Source organism: Protopterus annectens, chromosome 5.part0 (genome assembly GCF_019279795.1).
Source record: "Protopterus annectens isolate FY-2018-M chromosome 5.part0, PAN1.0, whole genome shotgun sequence".
Classification (NCBI taxonomy): Eukaryota; Metazoa; Chordata; order Ceratodontiformes; family Protopteridae; genus Protopterus; species Protopterus annectens.
In genome coordinates, this window is record NC_056735.1 from 1,746,935,446 (window position 1) to 1,746,957,332 (window position 21,887).

The window sequence follows — 21,887 nt, forward strand, 5'->3', positions numbered from 1 at the left end:
CCAGGAATATTATCTCTTGACAGGGTACTAGTTTTGATTTCTTTTCGTTGACTGTGTACCCCAGGCCTGTTAGAAATCTCTTTACAAACGCCAGATGCTGTAGTAGAATGTCCTTGTTCTCTGATTGAATGAGGCAGTCGTCCAAGTAAGGATATATTTGTATTCCTCTGTCTGCAGAATGCAATTACTGGTGCCAGGCACTTTGTGAAGACCCTGGGCACAGTAGATAAGCCAAAGGGCAGTGCAGAGAATTGGTAGTGTATTGAGCCAGCTTTGAAACCGAGGTATCTTCTGCATGTTTGTCTGATTGGGACATGCAGGTATGCCTCTTTTAGGTGTAAAGTCACAAGCCAAGCCTTCTTGCCCAACATGGGCAGAAGTTGCTGTACAGTCAACATTTTGAATTTTGGTATATCCAGAAAAGTGTTTAGAATAGATAGGTCCAGTACTGGTCACCAGGTCTTGTCCTTTCTTGGTACCAAGAACGGTCTTGAATAAAATCCTTGTCTCTGCTCTTGCTCTGGTACTTGTTGAATGGCCCTCATGTCCATGAGGGATGAGACTTGCTTTTGTGCCTCTGCCCATTGATGTTTTGGCAGGTCTGGCCAACCATTCTTCCTTGGCAGGGTATGGAAGTGAAACTTGTAGCCTTGTGACACTATGTCTAGGACCCATTTGTTCTGGGTTATGTGCCAGTTTTGAGAAAACAGTGCTAGTTTTCCCCCCTAAAGGTGCTGCCAGAATTTTAGTGCTTGGTGCAGGCAGGGGGAAGTCATTGGGACTGTTTCCTGAATGGCTGTGATTTGTCTTCTCCACTTTTGGAGGTAAAAGCACCCCATTGTTTAGACCTGTACGAACCTTGGGGCTGGGATCTGCCTCTTGGGTGTCTGCATCTGCCCCTTTGTGGTCTGACACTGGAAAGGACCAATTCTTTGTAGGCCAGTGTCTGCTAAATCTTGGAAGCTGAACCTGTAAGAAATCCTTAACAGTTTGCATAGATTTAGCTTTGTCCTCCATTTTCTTTAACACCTCTTCTGCTTTAACACCAAAGTATCATGCTGTAATGGGGCATCTAATAACTTTGCTTTGACCTGATCAGGCAGACTTTGTTCCTTTAACAAAGCATGCCTCCTGATAACAGAACCTGTAACAGTGGCTCTGCAGGAGGCCTCCAAAGAATCAAAACCACATTGCAAAGTATGCTTTCCAATTTGTTCAGCTGCATGCAATAAATCCTGCATTTCTTTGTTTTCTGCACATTCACAATTTGTCAACATTTTCTGTTAAAGCAGTGACATAATATATTGTTGATATTTGAGCATATGAAACTGACAATTTAAAGCCCTTATAGCCAAGGTAGCGGAAGTATAAATCTTTTTCCCCATCTGTCCAATGCCCTAGAATCCTTGTCAGAGGGGGTAGGGTTTTTTGCAGCGGAAGCCTTGACCCCTTTGGGACCCTGAGAAATAGTTTCTGGGTCAGCAGCAGGGTTTTTGAAAAGGTAATTATGAGAGTCAGGAACCCTGCAGTACCTGTCCGGCTTAACAGGAGCTGAAGCCAAGGAGTCAGGGGTCAGACTGGACTCTGAAAATACATCAACAACAATGTCTAACACAGATGGAATAGCTAGGTGCCTGTGTTGTGGTAGTAAAAGGAAGTCTCTGAGCCTTTTCTTAGATTCTGAAAAATCTTGGCTCTCCCAGTGGAAATACTCCCTCATGGTATACAAGGTTTCCCCAAAAGAGTAATCCTCAGGAGGAGGGGCTGAAGGGATAGATTCTTCAACATCAGAATCCTCATAGGGAGGAAGAGAGTATTCCTGATCAGAAGAGGAAAGAGACGAAATGGAAACCTGATCTGAAGATTCATATTCTCTCTCTTGCCTAGGTCTTTTATCAGGTGGGAGATGGTTACTCCTGATCAAAGTAATTAAATCTTCGGCCATTTTGAGCATCTGTTTTTTGGGCATGGAGGCCTGTCCATGAGACTGTTGCACTTGTTTCTTTGTCTTTAATGGTGCTTTAGTCTTTGCCTTTGAAGCTGAATTAATTTTAATGTATAATTGAGTTGGTCTGAAAACACCCTCAGAAGCCGATGCCTGCTCAGCGGCTCCGGACCCATCTGAGGGAATAGTCTCTGAAGGTCCAAAACCTTGAGCTCCAGCGGCCTAGGCGACTCCACATTGGAGTCGGTAGCGGTCTGCGGGTCTAAAGTAGCTGGCATCAGGGGCTGCGAAGGCGCCTCACTGAGAACTGGCGAACGGCTTAGAAGAAGCCACATTGTCGGTTTTGGACCTCGGATGCCTGTCCTTTTATTTTTCTTTGCGTTTCTTGTGAATTCCAGTAGTCGGATGGCTATCCGATGACATTGTACAATTAAATCTTCTGCAAAACAGTGAAAAGCAAAATCGTACCGACCCATAATAGTGTGTTGGTTAAATCTAGCACAAAACCGACAACTAGCAATGTCGTGGTCTGGGCCTAGGCAAGGAATACAGTAAGAATGAAAGTCCTTATGAGGTATTTGCTTCCCACAAGAAATACAATTATTTACTTTTTCTGACATTGGTCTGGAGCAAAAAAAAAGTTTCCCCAATGGGGTACTTAGCTTTTAATGAAGACTTTGGATCTGAAATTCGAACACGAAAATCTCAAGAGTCGGCCGACCGGCACTTGCGAACTGCTGATGCTTCGGGCACCGTGCGGCAAGAAAGACTGAAGAAAATGGCATTGGCTGCATCTTTTATACCCCTGGCGCACTGACGTCAGGGAAGAGGTGACAGCAACAGACGCCAGACCTAGACATTGGAATTCAGAGAGACTGAGGGTAGCCTGCCAGCAGGATAACCCAAGTGTAATGACTGCAACAGTGAAACACGAAGAACATCACACATGATGTGCCCTTTCAATTAACAAATCCTGCTGTGGAAAACTAATCCAGCTTCTTAATTATAGTTTCAAAAATTAATAGTTTGTTCCTTCCAGTTTCGCTGGTACAGCAGAAAATCTCAGGTTCTCTGTGTGTTATAACTTATTTTTCGTAACAGCTCTTCTTGAAAAGCCACTAACTCAGCTAAACTTTTCTTCATTTCAACCTCTTGATTTTTCTAGTTTTATCAGTTCGTCTGAATATCACTTAAAGTCCCTGTTTTTTCTAGCCTTTTATTTGAGTTGATAAATTTCTAAAAAGTTTCATTAAAAAAACTTTAAGTACATTCAATTTATCTTTTCCTCAATTACTGAACTGTACCAAAGCGAAGCCTTGAATTGCAGTTTGCTGGACAGCTACAGGATTCTTCCCAGCAAGAATTCTTTGTTTTTTTTTTTTTTTTTCTTCTTTCTGGTAGATTTTTCTCTCAATTTCAAAAAAAAATTCTTCTTTGCTTACATCCAGACAGAACTGGCGAACGGCTTAGAAGAAGCCTCATTGTCGGTTTTGGACCTCGGATGCCTGTCCTTTTATTTTTCTTTGCGTTTCTTGTGAATTCCAGTAGTCTGATGGCTATCCGATGACACTGTACAATTAAATCTTCTGCCAAAAGAGTGAAATGCAAAATCGTACCGACCCTTAATAGTGTGTTGGTTAAATCTAGCACAAAACCGACAACTAGCGATGTCGTGGTCTGGGCCTAGGCAAGGAATACAGTAAGAATGAAAGTCCTTATGAGGTATTTGCTTCCCACAAGAAATACAATTATTTACTTTTTCTGACATTAGTCTGGAGCAAGAAAAAAGTTTCCCCAATGGGGTACTTAGCTTTTAATGAAGACTTCGGATCTGAAATTCGAACACGAAAATCTCAAGAGTCGGCCGACCAGCACTTGCGAACTGCTGATACTTCGGGCACTGTGCGGCAAGAAAGACTGAAGAAAATGGCATCGGCTACATCTTTTATACCCCTGGCGCACTGACGTCAGGGAAGAGGTGACAGCAACAGACGCCAGACCTAGACAATGGAATTCAGACAGACTGAGGGGTAGCCTGCCAGCAGGATAACCCAAGTGCAATGACTGCAACAGTGAAACACGAAGAACATCACACATGATGTGCCCTTTCAATTAACAAATCCTGCTGTGGAAAACTAATCCAGCTTCTTAATTATAGTTTCAAAAATTAATAGCTTGTTCCTTCCAGTTTCGCTGGTACAGCAGAAAATCTCAGGTTCTCTCTGTGTGCTATAACTTATTTTTCATAACAGCTCTTCTTGAAAAGCCTCTAACTCAGCTAAACTTTTCTTCATTTCAACCTCTGATTTTTCTAGTTTTATCAGTTCATCTGAATATCACTTAAAGTCCCTGTTTTTTCTAGCCTTTTATATGAGTTGATAAATTTCTAAAAAGTTTCATTAAAACACCTTTAAGTACATTCAATTTATCTTTTCCTCAATTACTGGAAGCCATCAACTGTACCAAAGCGAAGCCTTGAATTGCAGTTTGCTGGACAGCTACAGGATTCTTCCCAGCAAGAATTCTTTTTTTTTTTTTTTTTTTTTTCTTTTCTTTCTGGTAGATTTTTTTCTCAATTTCAAAAAAAATTCTTCTTTGCTTACATCCAGACAGCATAACTGCAAGACAGTGCTTGAATTATTACCTAAAACTAGAAATTTCAAAGGCCCTTTTGGTTTTCCACTCTGGGAGAGCTAAAATCAACCTGATCTAAGCTTCCAAGATGGCTGGAAACTGAAGACGAAAGGAATACAAACTACCTGCAAATATAAAAAGTCTGAACACCAACTTGTTTAATATCACTAGAAAAAAAGGCACTAGAATATTAGAAACGGTCAAAATATTCATACAGCACATCAGCTTCAGTCACTGAAATGCTAAGATAAAAACCTCAAACATAAGGAAAGTTGTGTAAAATCTTACCATAACCATAGATGTCCTTATCTTCCATGTTGCAGTATTCTACTTATGGGTTTACCCTTCTTTCTCTCCAGTTTGTCCGGCCAGGTTTCCAAATATTTTTTAGTCCCTCTTGGTGTGTTGGACATCTGACGTGGCTGCAGGCACATGGCCAAAAAAGTGACATCTGCGTGCACCAGCCCTCAGAATATTGTAAAAGCCCCAGTCTGAGCCAGTCCTGTAAAGGCATAGCCTGTCCAATATCAACCAGGAGAGCAAGTGCAGTCATACAAGTGGGGAAGGTGGGTGGGAAGGAATACTGCAACATGGAAGAGAAGGACATATATGGTTATGGCAAGATTTTACACAACTTTCCTATGTCCTTCTATTCAAATGTTGCAGTATTCTACTTGTGAGTGAGTGCAAAAGCTCACTTAGAATTGGGAGGTGGCCTAGATGGAGTTTCCAGGAATCTGTGTAGGATAGCCCTGGCAAACCCTGCTCTGGAGATATGGTCCAGTTTCTAGTGTTTGGTGAAGGTGTGAAATGAGGACCAAGTGGCTGCCTCAAGTATGGAGTTGGTGTCTAATCCTTTAAAGAAGTCTCCAGAAGAGGTCATTGCTCTGGTGGAGTGGGGGCCTTGACATTGCCCTGCAAGGTCTTACCATGGTATAGGCAGCAGAAGGAAATGGCCCAGGAGATCCAGACAAACAGTTTGTTTGCTCACAGCTTTCCCCAAGGCCCTGAGGTGGAAGGAGACAAACAGCTGGTCTGATTTCCTAAAGGGTTTGGTTTTATGAAGATAAAACCCAAGTTGTCTGTGGACATCTAGGGAATGTAGCACCTCTTTCACTATCCCCCTGTGGGTTACGAAAGAAGGTGGGAAGATGGATGGGCTGGCTCAAGGATAGGTCATTCACTACTTTGGGGATGAATGATGGGTTACTCCTGAGGGTCACGCTGTCCATGTGGAAGATTAGAAACATGGTGTAGCCTTAAGAGTTTGCAATTCTGAAACTCTTATAGCGGAACTCAGAGCTACCACCAAAACAGTTTCTCATGTGCAAAATTTTACGGGGGCCTTGTCCTGGCTCAAAAGGGGCTAGAGTGAGTTTTTCTAGAACAGAGTTTAGGTCCCAGGGAGGGGGAGACTGTTTCCTGGGTGGATTTAAGTGCAACACACCTTTGAGGAAAAGTTTGGAATGCAGTCTGGATGGCAAGGGGTATATCAAGGAAGAGGCAAGCAAAGATAGTAGACAGGTGTGGCCTCAGAGATGAGTAAGACAACCCTGTTTGCATGAGTTCAGACAGGTATGACAGGATGAGCAGCATATCGCTTTCCAGTGGGTCCAACTGTCTTTTGTGACACCAAATAGAAAACCTTTTCCATTTAGAGAGAGAGGATTTCCTTGTGTTGGGTTTTCTGGCCTCCTGCAGGACACTGAGCACATTCTCATTATATAGATGTCTGAAGGGGATCAGAATCCTATCAGCCACAGGGTGAGGTGGATGGATTGCCACTGTGGGTGTATCAGAGTCCCCTTGTTCTCTGTGAGCAGGTCCACTTAAGGGGGTAACTTGTAATGACTGCCCTTGGACAGGTGAATAAAGAGGGAATCAGTGATTTGGACAGTAGGGAGTTACCAGCAAGATTTTGGGAGAGTCCTGCTGAATTTTCAGTAGGACCCTTTGTCTCAATGGGAAGCGGTGCAATGCATACAGGAATTTCCCCTTCCAGGATATCGAGAAGGCATCTGCTGCCAATGCCATGGGGTCTGGTGTCCTGGTGTAGTAGCCAGGAAGCTGCCTGTTTATGGAGGAGGTAAACAGGTCTATTTGTGGAATACCCAACCTGTGGACCATACACTCAGGAAAACATCTCTTTGCAGCATCCATTCGTGGTTATTTGAAATGGTTCTGCTTAGGTAATCTGCCTGGGAGTCATGCAGAGATGGGACATAGGATGCCTGAAAAGTGATCTCCTGGGAAGTAGCCAATTTCCACACTCGCAGATCTAGTGTGCATAGAAGGTAGGATTTGGTCCTTTCCTGCTTGTTGAGATACCACAGGACTGTGGTGTTGTCTGTGAATATCTTTAGAGGGCCCTGCTGTAGGGTAGGGCTGGAAGGCCTGTAGTGCAAGGAGGATAGCCTCCTTTCTCTCACGTTTGTGTGATCTTGTTTGTGTCAGTCTCCCCACAAATCTTGTACTTTCCTTTTTCCCCAGAGTTGGCTCCCCAGCCCAGGTATAAGGCATGTGTGTACATGGTCTGGGAAGAAGAGGGTGTTCGCAAAGGCAGTGCTGGGTTTTGGGCTACCTAATCCACCTACCATCTCAGTTCCTGATGCAAGCAGGGGAGCAGTGGGATCCTGAACGCTAGATGGTGGGATTGTTGGGTCCACACCAACCAGCGGTACCACTGAAGTTTCCTCATGTGCATCCTTGGTAGGGGCAACATGGGAATGGCAGCTGCCATGTAACTTACAAGCCTCAGAAATCGTCTTGCAGTCAGTTCTGTTGATTTTTGAGCAGTAAGATGGTGATTTTGGAGGGGTACCACCTTTTCCGCTGGAAGAAAGGCCTTTATGAGATCTGTCCTGATGCTGCAACCCAGGAACACAATGTCCTGCATGGGGTTGAGGTGGGATTTTGGGATGCTGATCATAAACCCTAGAGACTTGCAGGATTATCAGAACATTCTGGGAGTGGCGGAGAAGACTTTCCTTGTCTTTTGCCTGGATTAGGAGGTCATCTAGGTAAGGGAATAACTGAATTCCCTTTTCCCTGCAGTAGGCGATGACTGGAGCCAGGCATTTTATAAATATCCTCGGTGCAGTGGAAAGGCACAGAACTGAAAGTGGGATGAGCCTGCCAGGAATCTCAGGTATTTCCTGAAGGTGGGCTTTACAGGTATGTGATGGTAAGCATCCTTTATGTCCAGGGTTGCCATGAAACCCTGTGGAAAGAGAGTAGGTAGAGTGAGCACTCTGAAAGTAGGAACTTTTAGGAAGGGGTTGAGGCATGTGAAATCTACAATCGGCCTCCATGGCCCTTCTTTTCTGGGTGCCAAAAAGATTATGGAGTAGAATCCTTTTCTTTTTGCTTGTGCAGGAACTGGTTCTATGGTGCACTGTAGTAGCAGGGTTTGCAAAACCTGATGGATGATGGGTAGCCGACTGGGAAGGGGCTGCGGTATACCCAGTCTTGCAGAAAGGGTGATCCAGGGCATGAAGCAGCCGTCCTGTATTTTGGATAGAACCCATTTGTCTGTGGTAATGAGTGACCACACAGGGAGACAGTGAGAGAGGCGGGCAGAAAGGGGAATGGATGGGTGGGATGGGGATTGAAATTTTGGTAGACAGTCAAGACACTATCTGCCCCATCAGGAAAGGGGGGCCTTTGGCTGGAAGACAAAGAAGGCCTAGCCAGAGGAGCCTGTCTTCTAGGGGGTCTTCTAGACAGTGGAGCTGCAGGCCTGGAGGTTTTCCTGATAAACTGTGTCTTTGCCGGGTAGTTCCTCTGGAACTTGGGAACAGGCAAGACCAAGATATGTTTAAGGTCCTGTAATTCTTTTCCTGTTGTAAGGATTTGAACAGGTCAGCCACTTTTTCACCAAAAAGGGCTGAGTGAACCAAAGGTGCATCCAGGAGTTTGGCCCTGAAGTCCTCTGGGAGAGGCTGTAGTCGCAGCCATGAGCATCTCCTTTGTACTGAAGCTGATGCAGCTGACCTGGCTGAGGATTTGCATGCATCACAACTGCATCCCAAGGGAGTGTCTATTCACTTCAGAGATGAGTGCCATCAGTGAACACAAGAAGGCCTTGGCTGTACAGTCAGGGATGTCATCTAAACCTTTAGTACCTTTCTCCAGCAGAGCTAATGAGTATTTGGTCATATGAGTTTGGTAGTTGATGGCTTTAAATGAGAGGGTAGCAGAAGTATAAATTTTCTTTACCACCCTCTCCATAGTCTTGCTGTCTTTGTCAGCAGGGAGGACAGTAGTGGTTAGCAGGAGCTTGGAGGCCCTGTCTGTAGAGAAGGAGAGTGTGGCAGGATCAGCAGAAGGGCACTTAATTTCTCAGTCTCAGGGACTTAGTCTGTCTGCTCTACGTGGGACTGGAGGTTGGGAGCCCGGGCTAATGCAGGCTGAGGCAAAAGCATCCAAAAATGCAGGTTGAATGGGAGGGAATGGCAGAAGGACTGGGAGAGTCCATTTGAATAAGGTCATAAAACCTTTTACATACATCAGACGTATCAGAGGACTGCCACTTAAAGTGGCATTTCATTTTATTAATAGTTTCCCCAAAGGTAAGATCCTCTACAGGGGAGTCAGGTTCAAAAGAGCCCTCCTCAGGAGATCCATATCCCAGGGAGGATGAGATCTGGGAAGAGTAATAAAGAGTCGCCTCAGAGGAATCAGACAATTCCTCTTCTTCAGGCTTATCTACCCTCCTTTCCTGGGGTGGAGGTCTGGGACTAAGGATGGGAGGGAGCAGTGGCAAGGGTTCTGTAGAAGGCGTAAGGGCCATAAAGTAATTGAATAAACTCTGGCTGAAGGCCTGCCAATCCATCATGCTTTCAGTGGTTGGAGTGAATTGTCTTTTTTGTTTTTTATTTAAAGGATTTGTCGGCATCTGGCTAGGAATAGGCCTTGGGTCAGTAGTCGGAATTGTGGAGGTGGCGTCCAATGGGCCCTGAGTGAAGGCTGGTCCCCCCCCCCAGCGGCTAAAGCAGGCACTGGTAAATCCTCTCTGGACATGCTGTCCGCTTGAGATTGTGCGGGTTCCTCAGAGGTACCCGCTTTATCTACAGATCCTCAAGCCAAGCTAACATCGGTTAAAGAGTGAGATACAGCAGATAGAAGCACAGCAGATGAAGTAGGCTGCGAGGACTTGGCCCTCTTCCTAGGCGGTTCAGACAGGGTGTTGGGTGCGGCCTTCATCCCTAACGCTATTTGCTTCAAGCTTTGATTCTCTAGTATAAGGTCTGCAAATGGTGGTGTAAGGTCTTGGGAACGAATGATCGGCAAACGGCACAGTTCTTGTGGTCATGTTATCTGCCTAGACAAAACAGACACTGGTCATGCACGTCTTTGTGGGAAATCTGCCAATGCACTTACCCTTACAGGATGACATTAACAAACTAACAACAAAGTATGATTAAAAGAATCCCCAACGAGGTACTAAACAGAATCGTTTTGATCAGACATCCACGAGAAGCAGGAGCACCTGGCAAACGACTGGTGGCTTAAAAGTTCAGAGGGTTGGTGCGTGCCCATGTCACTTTTATGGCAGACGTTCCTGCAGCCACATCAGAGGTCCGACACACCAAGAGAGACAAAAAAATCTTTAGAAACCTGACTAGACAAACTGGAGAAGGGTAAACCCACAAAAAGAATACTGCAACACAGGAATAGAAGGACATTCTACAATATTCTAATTTAGAAAATTCCTGAGTCAGAGCTAGTGAGGAGAACAGACAAATATAAATGGAACAGTTGTACGACAATAATGTAATGCAAACAATATTTTGCAAAATTGCAAAAAAAAGACAGGCAAAAGCATTTTCATTCCATTAAGACTATGTTAAATGGAAAGTGTGGGGAAAACAATGTTGCAATATGTAATTTAAATAACACATTTAATAATAACCAAAGATGACCCACCAAGCAGAAAAAAAAGAGCAAATGCCATCTGGCAAACTAATGTACTCAAAAGTGGTGACATATTAAGTTTATAAAAACATTTTTCTACTCACTCTTAATGAATAGTCACTTTCAGGGACTGTATAACCCAATCTTTCCAGCCTCGTGTATCCTTTCTTCCCATTTTTTTCATCAAAAGCATCATCTGGTATTCGAATATCATATTTGTCTGTACTAAAGTCAAATTCAAACTTTCCATCTTTTGTTCTGAAAAAAAAAAAAGATATATGCAGCAAACCAGGTCTTCCTAATTTTTCATTCCAAAAATCCACAAACCTGAAACACAACTGGAATTCATACACAGTGCTCATTGGTGATATTTACTCTCTGAAAACTTTGACTCATTTCTCATTTATGTACCAAAATCGTCCAGTGTGTTGCAAGTGGTGTGAAATAAAGTTTTCTCCCAAATGGAGACAGGTATACTCCACAGTAGCATGTAGGAAAGTATTCTGTCAAGTTTGTGGACAAAGTGCCATGAGGTTATTTCACTGGACACAAAAGACAGCAAAACATAAAGCTAACAAGAAATTTACAGAATGCTGCTTGAACATGAAATGTACTACATTTCCAAATGTTTTTGCATTCAGATACATTTTATACTCTAACATATGCACTGTGGTAAACAAAACATTAGAATTGGAAGGATAAACTTGTCTATTACCGCGCAAGCAATTCAGATAATGCTGTGAATTAAATTAGAATTTATTTTACTGTTTCATATTGTATATGTTTGTGATGTGCAAACTAATATTGAGGAATTTATCCCAGTGTCCCTCACTGCAAATGGGCCCTCCCAACAGAAGTTATGCCAGTTAAACTGTAATACAGCAATTAATCAGAAAGTAATACAGATACAGTGTTTTCCTAACAAAACCTTGAATGGGCCCTGAGCAGACTGGCAATGTCTGTAATTTCCTCTTTTCTAAGGACCACTTGTTTGTCTCAAGCACCCATACTCAGGAAAGTGGTTGTGGGGATTCACTCACCTGCCAACACACATGAGCTCTACAAGGCAGCATATCTCAAAGTTCTACCAACCAGTGAAATTATCCAAGCACACCCTTAAGAGAACAAACAGGAATTTAAAATTCAAATTCTGCAGATTTACAGATTCATCCCTCTGCAAGGCAAGAACAGAGACTGTCCAGACAAACAAGCAGCAAGAAATTAACAAGCATACACAATGCAAAGAGCATTCTTAAAAAGATAATCGGCCTGTTGACTGCTCAATACATCCGATTTCAAGTGGCCCACTTCAGTAGGTAAAAATGAAAAACTCAGAAACAGCACCAAAAACAAACAAAAAAAAAAATCTCATTAGGACACAGAAGGTGGGATAGCTGAAACAGCAAGGACTCAGAGGCCTAGTCCTAATGCAGAGAGATGTCAAGCGACGTGCTTTTCTGAATCATGGTACAAGCTGCCGTGCTAACTAAAGAGCAAACAACCAACCAAAGGGCCGCAGCAGAAATGTAAGCAATTAATACACAGGTAGAAAAAACAATGGATGGCAAAGAAAGCTTTAGCTGTACTGGCTACAGGGAAGTCAGCTGTCTTAACTGCAAAAATGTTAAGGGCAAATGTACTGCATCAAAGGATCATATGAAATACAAGGCAACTGAGCCTAGTGACCAATTACACCTTAGCAGTACCCACCCGAACCTTACTCCATATACAAGTATTAAAGTTAGCCTCCATTGTGGGCCATTTTAAGTCTAGCCCATTTCCCTTTTTGTGCGCAAATTAATCCATCCCATTTGGTTAAAAACTACCCTTACCCATGCCATGGTCGGTAATTACACATTATCCTTAAGAATAACTGGGATCGTTCCATAGATAATGTGAAGGGAACCATGCATGGAATACATTTAAGAGTTGTATCTTTGTACAAGGGCAGTCCTGGTGTACATTTTCAGCTCTCCGTCAGAAGATCCAAAATGCACTTGAATATGGACAGGGATGAACTTTGTTTTATATGGATCGGTAGTATGTTCCAGTGCAGCGGTATCCTCTGCAAGATATACCTACCCCTCCAAACCATTTTGCTGGATGTTGCAAAAGATGTTTGTTTAGATCACAAGACACAGCATTTCTGATGCCATCTGACTTGCTGATGTGCAGTAAATCCATCAGTACTAGGGCAGAGGACATCTTGTAAGCCAGACACTGGTCACCTTTTAGCAGACTAAGATACAGAGTTATAGTGACAGGGCCTTCAGTCGGTTCAGATAGGACATGTTTACCAAAAGGAAATATTGTCAGCCTAGCTAACTGAAATTTTGTAAATTATGTCATTTGTGAATATTAATATGATTTATATACAAGCTGTGTGGAATTTTGTAAGTGGGTGTGTCATTGGTGAATGTCAACATGCTCATGCTTGTGTTATAGATGTGTCAGAACTGTATGTCATATTGTGCAGATGTGTGCTGAAGAGATATTTTGTAAAGTACTGAGTAGAAATGTATACGTACTACTGTAACTGTTTAGATGGATATATTTTTAACAATGGACATTGCAACAAAAGTTAACTTCAGAAGAACAGTTGAAATTAAGTCATTTTATTGCTGGGCCATAAACAAGAGATGTTATCTTTCAGTTTCAGTGCAACAGGAGACACGTCAAGAACTAGAAATGTTTGTATTTTCTTTAACTGTGGAGGAATGTAAATTATTTTACGACTTCCACCATTTGCCAAAAGATCTAAGGTTTCTATGTTTTTGCAGACAGATGCTAAAATCAATGGCTGTGAGCCTGGGAACTGACGGTCAGATGACAAGAAGTGACGGCATGGTGCCAGCTACCCCAAAAGTAATACTTGAAATATTAATTTAAGAACTCAAACAGTGCATTCTGTATTTTGTCTTTGTTCTTTGTTCTGACAAGAACATCCACTCACCACATCTGCCTGCTTGTGGCTCTGCCAGTAAGTTAACTAGGGTTTAGTAATTCTCAGATTCAGACAGGAATAAAATGAAGCACAACTTAGATGTTTTCTTTATTTGAGATTGTCCTGCAACATTGTTTTAAATATTTCCTGTGATTTTGAACTCTGATGTAACTGTTTACTTATTTAGTATTTTCTTGTTCTTTTATTTATTATTAAATATATTTAAACTCATCATTGTGGCTGATATCTGTGAGATATTTAAGTTCTGGGAGTTCTTGCACATTTATCTGGTGACACTGCGGGCCACTCCTAATAGCATTACTCTAGGTCAAACAATCATTCGTATTAATACTATCATTACACAGTAGTAAGTGGCCATCCTTTAAGGGCCTTAAAGCAGCTGATAGAGTGTAGCTGGTGGCAGTCGACACTACCACAGTCTGGGCAAAAGGGAGAATAGCTAGTAAATCTGTGCCAGCCTTTCCCAAGTGTGTGTGTGCGTGCGTGTGTGTGCGTGTGTGTGTGTGTGTGTGTGCGTGTGCGTGTGTGTGCGTGTGTTACTTGGGCAGGGACATGAAGCACTGGTTGGACACAGAGGGTGTGGAAGTCTTGGTTTGGTCACTCAGCTGAGATATCAATGCCACTGCTGTGCCAGTGGGGAGTCTTATTGGGGATCTGGAGAAAGAGGTAGAAACCAGCCCCAGACTGACTGTGGTCTCTGTGTGCTCTTAAGGGAAATTACACTTTACTGTGTGTACTTGCCATCCTCCCAGTGTGTACGTCCCCCACTGATGACAGGGTGAGGATTGTGTCTCCTTGATTACTGGGCCAGTGGTGGAGTGTCACAGGGGGTATTACATTCAATGGCCTAATGAGAGCTGAGTAAAGGGGGACAATGACATACCTAGATCTAGACACAATCTCTTCGCTTATAAGCTGCGTGATACAGAAGGAATTTCTTACAACTGGCACATCTTGGTCAAAAGTCAAATGACTGTTCACAAAAGTTCCCACAGCCCAAACAAATCGGTCAACTCTTAGGGGCAGATTGTTAATGTGGTAGTTCCCCAGGATAGAGAGCTTCCCAAAGGATATAAAAAAGTTATGTACTTATCATAACATTCCATTTGTGTTATCCATTTTTATTCTTCCTCAACTGATGGGTTTGGATCTGATACCTCAGATGCAATTCGGCCATTGTTAAAGCTTGTAGCAACCAAAAACTCTCAAACTTCTTCGTTAACCATGATGCTCCAAACCCCCAAGTACTTCATATCTTGTTTGCTGATTTACTAAAAAGGAAATATTTGTGGACAAATAGGACAACTACATCTGGAGTTAAATATAAAGGACAATAATGTCCATAAACCACTTATTCTTCCAGGAGTTTAGAAAGGATGGGGGTTGGAAGGTGGGAGTTGAGGAAGTAAGAAAATGGACAACACAGATGGAACGTCAGGGTGAATACATAACTTCTTTACCTAATGTCTATTTTCATTCTTTCCTCAAATGATGAGACACAGTAACCAGCTACCTAAAATCCTGGGTGGACTGAAGGAAGGATATTCCTGAGCAGAGTTGAACCAAATAATGCTCTACCTCTGGAGACCAAATCCAATTTGCAATGAGTAACAAAGATATGGGGACTGGCTCAAGTTGCTGCTGCACAAGTATCATCCATGGACATTCTAGAGTGAAAAACTGAGGAAGTTGCCATGATCTAGCTGAATAGGTCCATAATGGTTTTGGTTAGGTAATGCCCAATTTATTATAAATAAACGAAATACAGTCATCCAGGCATTTGGCTAAAGTTACTCTGGCAAGTGGCTTTCCCAATTTTACTTCTACAAATGAGACAAACAATTGGTGGGATTTTCTGATGTCTTTTCTTTTGTTCTATTTAAGTAAAAACATAATAGTCCGTCAACATCCAATGAATGCAAAATGTATTCACCCTTGCTAGCAAATTTAGGAAAGAATACTGGCAAGTTAATGGACTAATTGAGATTGGTTTCGGATAACACCTTAGGAAGAAAGGATGTGCTCGCTCGTAAGGTAACTACTGTGAAAATCAAGTATGGAGGTTTTGAGGACAATGCTTGAATTTCAGAAATTTGTCTTGCAGAAGTAATGGCTACCAGAAAAATTGTCTTCCAAGAAAGGTATTTAAGGTCACACTTAGCTTCTGGTTCAAATGGGGAACGAGTAAGAGCTTATAGTACCAGATTCAGGTCTCATGGGGGAGTGGGGTCTTTAAAAGGAGGTCTTAGAAAAAGAGTGCATCTCAAAAATGATTTGCATAGCTTATGAGAAGCAACCAAGAAACCCTCAAATCCAACATGAAAATTCGAAATAGCGGCTAACTGAACCTTTAACTGTTGAGGAAGTAGCTCTTCTTCAAAAAGTACAGCCAAAATTTCCAGAATGTTACCTATGGGAGCTGAAAAAGGATCAACATTACATTGGCGAGCCCAGTAAACAAACCTTTTCTGTTTACTGGAGTAGAGCTTTCCTGTAGAGGGTTTATGGGAAGATAAAAGTTTATGTTGGACAGGTGAAGACAGCATAGGTTGTATGGCTATTAATGGAATTGGAGAAGACAGGCCACCAGCCTGAGGTTTGAGAAGTCTGGATGAATCATGTCTGTCAGATGAGCCAAGAGATCTGGAGCCAGATACAAAATCCAAGGTTGGTGAAATAAATGAGGCCAAAGGAAGGGGAAACAAATCTGTTGAGGCCAGTAAGGTGCAATGAGAATGACTTTGCTCTTCAACATGGCAGCTTTCTGTAGGAACTTTGGAATTGGAAATAAGCATAAAGTAGACGGGGGGCAACTGTGAAAGAGAGCATTGCTCAGAGATCAACACTGTGGGGGGATTAGGGCAAACTAGCTGCTGCATTTGTTGTTTAGGGGAGAAACAAAACAATCACAGCAAGGTTGGCTGCACTGATGGAAAATCATTTCCACTACACTCTTCTTGAGAGACTATTTGTGAGGTAGAAGAATGCACCTGCTCAGCTTGGCTGGTATAGGTTCATAGGTAAGTAATAGGCTATCTGCCCAAGGGCATCCATAAGCCTAGCCAGAATGTGTTGGCTTTCGCCGCCCCCTTACATTAGTTCTCTGTGCCTCTGTCAAGCAGAGCCACTGCAGTGATCCCCGGGGTAAATTTTCTGTTTCCCATCCACTTGTCAAGGTATCTCTTGAAGAGTGTTAGTGAGGTGCTCTGCCTAATGTAGACTGGAATCCTGTTCCAAAGCATGGGGAGTCTCTGGGACAGGAATCTATCCCTCCAGCACGTCCTATTTATCGTTGTGGTGAGGTTTAGATCCTTGGAGCGTGTGACTCTTGGGGATTTTTTTTTTTTTAGGTGGAGCATGTCTATCAATTCCGGGGTGGACATGGTCTTGTATGTCAGGCAGAGATCACCTCTGAGTAAGCGGTATGCAACAGAGTACAGCTGGAGTTTCTTCAGTTGGGCTGCATAGGGCATCTGTTTGAGGCCAGTAATCCTCTTGGTGAGGTACTTCTGTGGTCTTTCCAGCTGTTCCAGGTGTCTTGTAAGGTACATCCCAAATGGGGTGTTGTACTCTATGATGGGTCTGACGAATGATGAGTAGAGGGGCACAATAACCTCTTTTGTTCTAGATGCGAACCCTTTTGAGATTAGGTGGGCGACATAGGATTTTCTAACCACCTTGGCAATATGATTATCAAAGCTGATTATCACGGTGGAGTTCCCTGGAATGCGCGTTGCTATGAGAAATCAGTAAGATTACAGCACCCATTGCCACACCCTGAGACCTCCTCAACACAAGGGATAAGATCAGGTTCCTCTTTGTTTGCTGACGTACCAAACTACGGACATTGCCCATATCAATTGTAATCATCAGAGGAGAGCATTCTGAAGGACCTGCAATGGTGAAAGCACTGCTCTCAGCACCGATCAAGACTTAAGCCATGGTGCATGTGTTAAATACTGTCATCTGTAGTGTGTAAGACTAGATAAATAGGGGTTCTAATCTCACTCCAGCCCACTTTGTATGTGCATCTCCCCACCAAACAAGTGCGACTCCCATAATGACTACCAAATTGCAGTAGTACTATACAATGGGTGTTGTAATCATGGTAATCGTGGCTGAGTGGTTAAGGAAATGGACTAGAACTCCATTGGGGTTTCCCCACACAGGTTCGTATCCTGTCAAGGAGGGAGGTTGGCGCAATGGCTAAGGTGCTTACCTTACAAACACAAATTGCAAGGTTTGATTCTCACATGAGGTAACTGGCTAGGCTTAAAATGGCCCATAGGGGCAGTTAGCCTAGTACTAATCTATGAATCTAGGACACTGATATGCAAATCTGGCCTCTTCGGGGGACCAAGTGCCCTGGACAGTTTTCCTCAGAAAATGCTCCACCCACCACCTGAGAAGCATCCATGGTCTCTATGGCCTTGGGCTGTGGGATAATGAACAGACAGCCCTTAAGAACCTGGTCGGATTGAAACCACCATTCAAAAACCCTCTTGCATGTGAGGATGATTCATATTGAGGTTAGCATGGGCTGGCAAAGTAGCGACCATTGTGTGGCTAGTATCCATTAAAGGATCCTCATGTAAAATCTGGCTAAAGGTGCTAGTGCTACAGCTGCCAACAATGATCTTAGAACTTGCAGGACCAAGAGGGCTGAAATCCTGGTACTGCAGATTATTTTTCTGACCTGTGACCTTAGAGTCTAAACCCTTTAAAGAGGTAATGAGGCTATCATTGACTTTATGTTGAACAGTGCTCCTATAAACTCCGAATTTTGGGTTGGTTGTAGTTGAAACTTCTCATAGTTTATGGTTATCCACAGATGAGAATATGTCTGGAAAACCTCATCTCTTGCTCTTGTGAGTTGATGCCTGGTTGGCACAGTAATGAGCCAATTGTCTATACAAAAAACACCCGGAATCCTTGCATTCTCAAGTGAGCTGTTACTACTGCCATACATTTGGTAAATACCCTGGAGGCTGTGGGGAGACTAAAAGGCAGAACTCTGAACTGGTAATGACTGGCTCCCAGCTGAAAGTGTAAATACTGTCTGGATCGCCTACTCATCTTGAAGAGCTTCATATCCTGAAGGTCTATTGAGCACATCCAGTTGTCCTTCCCAAAAAAAAGAGGGAGAATGGACTGAACCATGACCATCCGGAACTTTATACGTCAAACTGACTTATTCCAGTTGCTGAGACCCAAAACTGGTCTCAAGGCCTATGTTTTCTTTGGCACTAAAAAGAATCCTGAGTAAATTCTGGATTCTAACTGGTCTGGTGGGACTTCTTGGATGACTCTCTATTCTAGCAGCTTCAGTACCTGCTGCTTGTTCCCTCTGACTGGGAGGAACATTTGGGATTTTTATTGAAATTGGAAGAGAAAGGGAAAATGGTACTATATAACCTCTGGAAAGAATCCTGTGCGCCTAAGTATGTTATTTCTAGCCAGGCTCTCTGGCACAGGGATAGCAAACCTTTGACTGCCTCCAGAGAAGGGCAATTGGGCCTCCTTTCAGGAGGGCTGGAAGGGTCTGTCAAAGAATAAATCTCTAAACCCCTGGTTTTGCAGACCACTTATATTGCAGGGACTGCATTTACCATTAGAGCCCCCCCCCCCCATACCCCTGGGGAAACTTCCGTTACGTTTGTCATGGAAAGGTCCCCTGGGACTTTTTGAACCGCATCTTTTGACTACCTCGTTGATTCCTGGAAAAGGATCTTTGAAGTGTTGAAAAACATATGCCCACGGTAAACAGGGTCTTTCCGTCCTTCTCACACCTGGACAACGTCTCTCTCACTTTCAGGCCAAACAGATGTGCAGTCAAAAAGAGCATTGATGAATGAAGACTTGAAGGGCTCCACAAAAATCAAATAAGGCATGCCTCCTGATGGAAATGCCTTAACCCACTGCCCTTGAGGTTCCTTCAGCTACATGTGAAACGAGCCTCATGGATGAAATGGAAATAGACTGCAGGATAGCCAACTGAAGTAACAGATTGCACTTCCCCAGAAACAGATCTTGAGAGGGTATTTGAAATCTCCTTAATCAAATCCCTCTGTAACCTTGTGAAATGTGCCAAATAACTCAGTGACCTTAAGGCTAAAGTCACTAAAGCATAGATGCACTTTCCAAACCTGTCCATCACCAGAAACTCCTTGTTGGGAGGATGAGCAGTGGAACTCTCCTTGGCGAGTTCCTTTTTAGTGGCTGCCGCCATGACCCTGGCATCAACAGGAACTCCTTTTCCTCAAAACCGCTTGTCCAGCAGTGGCACCATAATTTTAGCAGGTCTCTGAAATATAGGTTAAATGTGTGTCAGGATCCTTCCATGCCTGTAGAGAGATAAACTTAATTAACTCACTGGAGGATGGAGTCACCTAGGAGGTAGATGGGACAGTACCAAAAGCCTCCAGGAATGCAGACAACTTGGACAAACGGTTGCTGGATATAGAGCCACAGCTCTGTATTATGATTTCAAGGATGTCTCCCCAAATGAGACATTCAGGAGGTGACTGTGGGGACCCTTCACAAAGTTTCTATCTTCTGTGATCCAAGTGATTCCTCCTGCATGACTTCTTACGAGCCTCCTCAGTGGGATGCTCTAGGGAGGTATCAGAAGAACTTGGGAAACCCAGCTGGGAAGCCTGGGGTTTCAGCACTGGCTGTCCATGGGGAAAAGTGGGTTGAGACAGAGTGCAGACAAGTCAAGGCTGTAGACTGAGGATACGAGGGGGTAGGCACAGTCTGTGTAGAAGAAATGGACAAAGCTCTCTCCATAGCTTTAAAGGCAGATCTCCCCAAAGAGGGAGGTGAACTCATATCCAAAAAAAGACAAGCTCTTTGCTCCAAGGTCAATCCCCCCCACCGCCACCAAGGCAGAAGCCATAGCCGAGCTAACCCTTGCTGAGGCTCCTAAGTGCAGAGACGGCTCCAACAACTTTGAAGTAGACTCCAACACCTCTGAACTGCCAAAGAAACCTTTCTGACAAAGAAAAAAGTGCACAGAGCGAATTTCGGATCAGAGAATAAAGGTATCCTCGGATAAGAGTTGGACGGAGCTGGAAGGCTCAGATCCAATGACTATGAGATTGTAGAATGAGTCAGAGGAGTAAAGTACAGTTGTATACACTTACCATAAATGTAGATGTTTGAGTGTATTCACTGTTGCAGTCATTACATTTGGGTAATCTGCTGGCAGGTTGCCCTCAGTCAGCCTGGTTAACAGTGTCTTGGGTCCTGCATCGGTTGCTGTCCCTTCTTCCATGATGTCAGGTCGTCACGGGTATAAAACATGCAGCCAACGCCATTAGTTTTTCTTGCCCCAGATGTCAGGTGCCCCCCAAATGGGGAGCCAATATTTAAATAATTAAAAACACAAAAATATACCTCCAAACAAAAGCAAATACACCAAAAAGGCTTTTAAGCATAGTAAAGGAAAGAAGAGGTATAGTAAGAGAAAAAACGGGGTTGGAGGGAGGGTAACGAGGACTGCTACAATGAATACACTAACAACTACATTTATGGTAAGCGCACACAACTGTACTATGTTATTCATGTTTCACTATTGCAGTCATTATATTTGGGTAGATTCCCAAAGCTATGGCTGGGGATGATGGATTTATACATCATTAGGAACAGCTGTAAGGCCCTGCAGGACAGCAGAGGCAAAGCCAGCTCTGGATTTAGAGAAGAAAGGTAAATGATAATGTTTGGTGAACGTATGAAGTGAGCTCCAGGTAGCAGCTTCTAGAATGTCTCTGGTAGGAACACCTCTAAGAAAGGCTGCAGAAGTAGATGCAGCCCTGGTGGAATGTGATCTCATCCCCTGGGGGATAGTTTTACCATGGTGCATATAGCAGAAACAAATACAATGGCTTATCCATTTGGAAACAGTTTGTTTTGAAATAGCCTTTCCCTCTGCCCCTGCAGCAAATGCCACCAGTAGTTGTTCAGACTTTCTCTGAGATTTTGTCCTGTTTAAGTAAAATCTAAGTTGTCTGTGTACATCCGATGAATGCAGAATCAGTTCCCCTTGTTCTGTGGATTGGGAAAGAAAGTTGGCAAATGAATGGTCTGATTAACAGCCACACTGGATGCAACCTTAGGCATGAAGGATGGATTGGTCCTGAGACACCCTGTCCGCATGAAACATAATGAAAGACTCCACTGCCATAACAGCCTGTAATTCAGAAATCCTTCTAGCTGAAATGACTGCTAAAAGGAAAGCTGTTTTTCAGGAGAGTAATTTTAAGTCTGCAGTAGCAGCTGGCTCAAAAGGAGGGAGAGTGACTTTTTCCAAAACAAAACTGAGATCCCAGGCAGGGGTTGGAGCTCTCCTGGGTGGTCTTAAGTTTTTGACCCCTCTGAGATACTGCTTTAGCTGAGGATGAGAGAAGCGGGGAGGTTCTGTGTTGT

At 43.3% G+C, this 21,887-nt stretch overlaps 1 protein-coding gene across 1 annotated transcript in view; it reads right to left on the minus strand.

Annotated features, from left to right (window-relative positions):
• Positions 1 to 21,887, minus strand: part of MORC3 (MORC family CW-type zinc finger 3) — a 2,525,474-nt gene that overhangs the window by 1,778,513 nt on the left and 725,074 nt on the right. Inside the window, exon 4 of the mRNA XM_044071548.1 lies at positions 10,600 to 10,753. Within this exon, the coding sequence (XP_043927483.1) occupies positions 10,600 to 10,753 (154 nt within the window). The remainder of the gene's footprint in view (positions 1 to 10,599; positions 10,754 to 21,887) is intronic.